This window comes from Propithecus coquereli, unplaced genomic scaffold (genome assembly GCF_000956105.1).
Source record: "Propithecus coquereli isolate 6110/MARCELLA unplaced genomic scaffold, Pcoq_1.0 Scaffold294, whole genome shotgun sequence".
Taxonomy (NCBI): domain Eukaryota; kingdom Metazoa; phylum Chordata; class Mammalia; order Primates; family Indriidae; genus Propithecus; species Propithecus coquereli.
Window position 1 is genome coordinate 3,885,984 of NW_012148552.1, and position 2,834 is coordinate 3,888,817.

The following is a 2,834-nucleotide window of genomic DNA, read 5'->3' on the forward strand; positions in this document are numbered from 1 at the left end:
AGTACCAATTTGATGGCGAGTACAAGTGGAGCCCATTCTTCTGCTCTTGTGGTGCCTCACTTTGGATAATGGGCTTAAGTTTAATCCAAGAAAGTGTAAGAGGAAACAGCGTAATTTTCTGGGGCCTCGTGTTAAGGTCTGCCAGGCAGGACCAGAGCCGCGCTCAGGCTAAGACCAGCAGTGCGTCTCCCTGGGCGAGACTCCCACGCACCTGGCTGTGTGACCAGGTCTCCCGCCCGGCTGGGAGCGCGGCTGTTCGCCAGGCTGTGCGCGCGCAGGCCGTTCTCTCAGGCCTTCCAGGTGGCCCCTTCCCCAACTCTGGGGGTCCCCTGACGCCGCTGCGCTGAGTATTCCGCAGAGCGAATATCCCACAGCTCCTGCGCCACCCTCTCCCTCCTGCTCTGTCCTGACCACCCGGCCCCCTGGTCCGCCTGAGCTCCTCACCCAGGTCCTCGACCCGGGACTGCCAGCTCCCCCGGGGCTCCCCACCCGCAGCCCTGCCTGGGGTGCTTGCAGGGCTCCCTCGTGCCTCTCCTGTCCGTTGTCTTGAAATTGTGCACTTTGTCCCGTTTCCTGGCTGTGTCAAGCAGGAGGGTGGATCTGACTCCTGTGATGTCCTGGCCACGGTGGGAATTTGTAGGCGTTGGATTTCTTTCCCATAAGCAGTTCAGACCTCTCTATCCCATCGCCACTCTGAGCCTGTCGTTTCTGACACCAAGTGCCGTGTGAAATGTGGGCTCCATCCAGTAATGGCCGCGCCCTGGCGGCAGTCCTCCTGCCGTGGAGTAGCGGGTTGCCCGGGCTACGCGTGGACCCCCAGCCCGAGGGCCACTTGCAAACCTAGCCGACCAGAGGTGGCAAATGCTGCTCAGCCCAGGGCCCACAGCGAGACTCCGCCCCAGCTTGCCCACGTCAGGCCAGGCTGCCCCACGTGGCGTTTGGTCCACCGCGGTCGCCCACGCCCTGAGCAAGGCCCCCGGGCAAGTCCTGCCTGTGAGGACGCAGCGAGTGCCTGAGCGCAGAGCCCAGCCTGCAGTGCCTCAGGCCGTGGACATGTTGTCCCTGGCAGGCCCACGTTGGCCTTTTCTGCTGCTCGTCTTTGCACAGTGGCACTGGGCTTGCCAGCGAGTCAGAGGCGGGCTCCTTTGCCCCCCATGCTGCTAGGTGGGGCAGCGGCTTGCCCGGCTCAGATGCAGCCTGCTCCCCAACCTGGCCCCACTCCGGGGGTCCTGCAGACATTTCCAGGGGCTCAGGGGTCGGCGGGGGGGAGGGGGTGCTGGTTTCCCAATCGTGCTGGGTCCAGACTGTGCAGCCCCAGGGCTCTCCCCCATCACTGGACCACCCACAAAGCCCTTCCCAGGCACCTGGAACCCTGAGGCCTCGCCTTCCTTCCCCCACCCAGGGGACGTTTTTAACAGCTTCTGCCGGCCACTCCCCACGTCCATGTCCAGGTCAGTCCTGGAGACCCTGACACTCTCCACTGCCATGAAGTGTACTCCCCACGACGGCTGCTCGTTACTCCTGCGTGTCGGCACCTCTGTGACCCTGCATGGTGAGCGGTGGCCTTGAGGGCAGCCGGCCCAGACTGGGCTGACAGGTGGGAGTGGGGCTGGGAGGGCTGCGGGGGGCTCGGGGCTCCCTCGGTCCCAGCCAAGACCTGGGTGCTCAGGGGGTCGCTGCTAACTGCGCTTCGCAGAGAGGAGGCCAAGGGAAAGTGATGACCACGGGTTGGGGGAGCCCTGCCCTGACCGCCCTGCTGGCCCTGCCTCCCCAGAGCACCTGCGGGGCCTGGAGGCCTGCTCCACCAGCCTCCACACCCAGGAGACGCAGTGTCGGAGTGTTCGCCTCCCTCGGGCCTCCCGCCGGCTGCAGGTGGGGCAGCAGGTGAGGCCAGAGCCCGACCCAGACCCAGACCTGCTGGCCCATCCTGGGGCTCTGCCACCCGAGTCCCGAGGAATGGGCACCCCCCCAGCCCTGGACTCCGCCATGCGGGCAGAGCCGGCCGGGGCAGCTGGGCAGTGGCCTCTGGGTCCACCCGGCTCACACCTGCACCTGCCCAGCTCCAGGTGCACTTCAGCTGCTTCGAGGTGAGTGTGGCCCAACACCTCTATGTCACCCTGAGGACTGTCCCCCACTTCTGCGGGGTCCAGCTCGACCGGCAGTACCACGTGGAAGGTGGGTCCTGACGTCAGGCCTGGGCACAGCTGCCTTCTGGGGTCTAGGCACTGGACCGGCCTGGGGTGGGACTCAGCCACGGCAGGGGCAGGCCCCCATGCTGGACAGCTCCCAGCAAGGCTCTCGGCTTAACTGGGGTCACATGGACAGAGGCCCAGCTGGGGGGATGGCCCCGGGGCAGAGTGACCAGGCCCACCACCGCCTCTGGCATTTGCAGACTGCGCAGAGGAGGACGTGGGCAGGAACGTGCGGGACTGCTTCGGTGAGTCGCCCTCCTGCGTGGGCCACACCTGCCCGGGAAGACCCCCAGGCTCCGCCTCTCCCTCTGGGGTCTTCTGCCGCACCTGGGGAATCCTGATGGGGCCTCAAGTGGGCGCTTCTCAACCAAGCAGAGGTCTCCGCGTCAGGCTCCGGGACAGACGGAGCCCGCGTTGGCGACCGCGGGTCCCTGCGTGGCCCGCATGTGCCACCTCCTGCAGCGGGGAAGCTCAGCTACCGGGTGGACCGCAGGCGCAAGGCCGTCCTGGCGCAGGTGCCCGAGACCTCGGGGACCCGCGACTTCTACGTGCGGCTCTGCCTCCGGCGGCGGTTCACGTGCGAGGACGCCGGCGCCCCGGTGCGGGTGAGCCCCGCGCCAGGCCCCCGCCCCTGTATCAGGC

The 2,834-nt window shown here is 67.0% G+C and overlaps 1 protein-coding gene across 1 annotated transcript in view; it reads left to right on the forward strand.

Moving 5' to 3' along the window:
* The first annotated feature begins 1,443 nt into the window (after positions 1-1,443).
* Positions 1,444-2,834, forward strand: part of IL17REL (interleukin 17 receptor E-like) — a 3,333-nt gene continuing 1,942 nt past the window's right edge. The window contains exons 1-4 of the mRNA XM_012648755.1: positions 1,444-1,552; positions 1,775-1,884; positions 2,061-2,175; positions 2,655-2,797. Coding sequence (XP_012504209.1) covers positions 1,444-1,552; positions 1,775-1,884; positions 2,061-2,175; positions 2,655-2,797 — 477 coding nt within the window. The remainder of the gene's footprint in view (positions 1,553-1,774; positions 1,885-2,060; positions 2,176-2,654; positions 2,798-2,834) is intronic.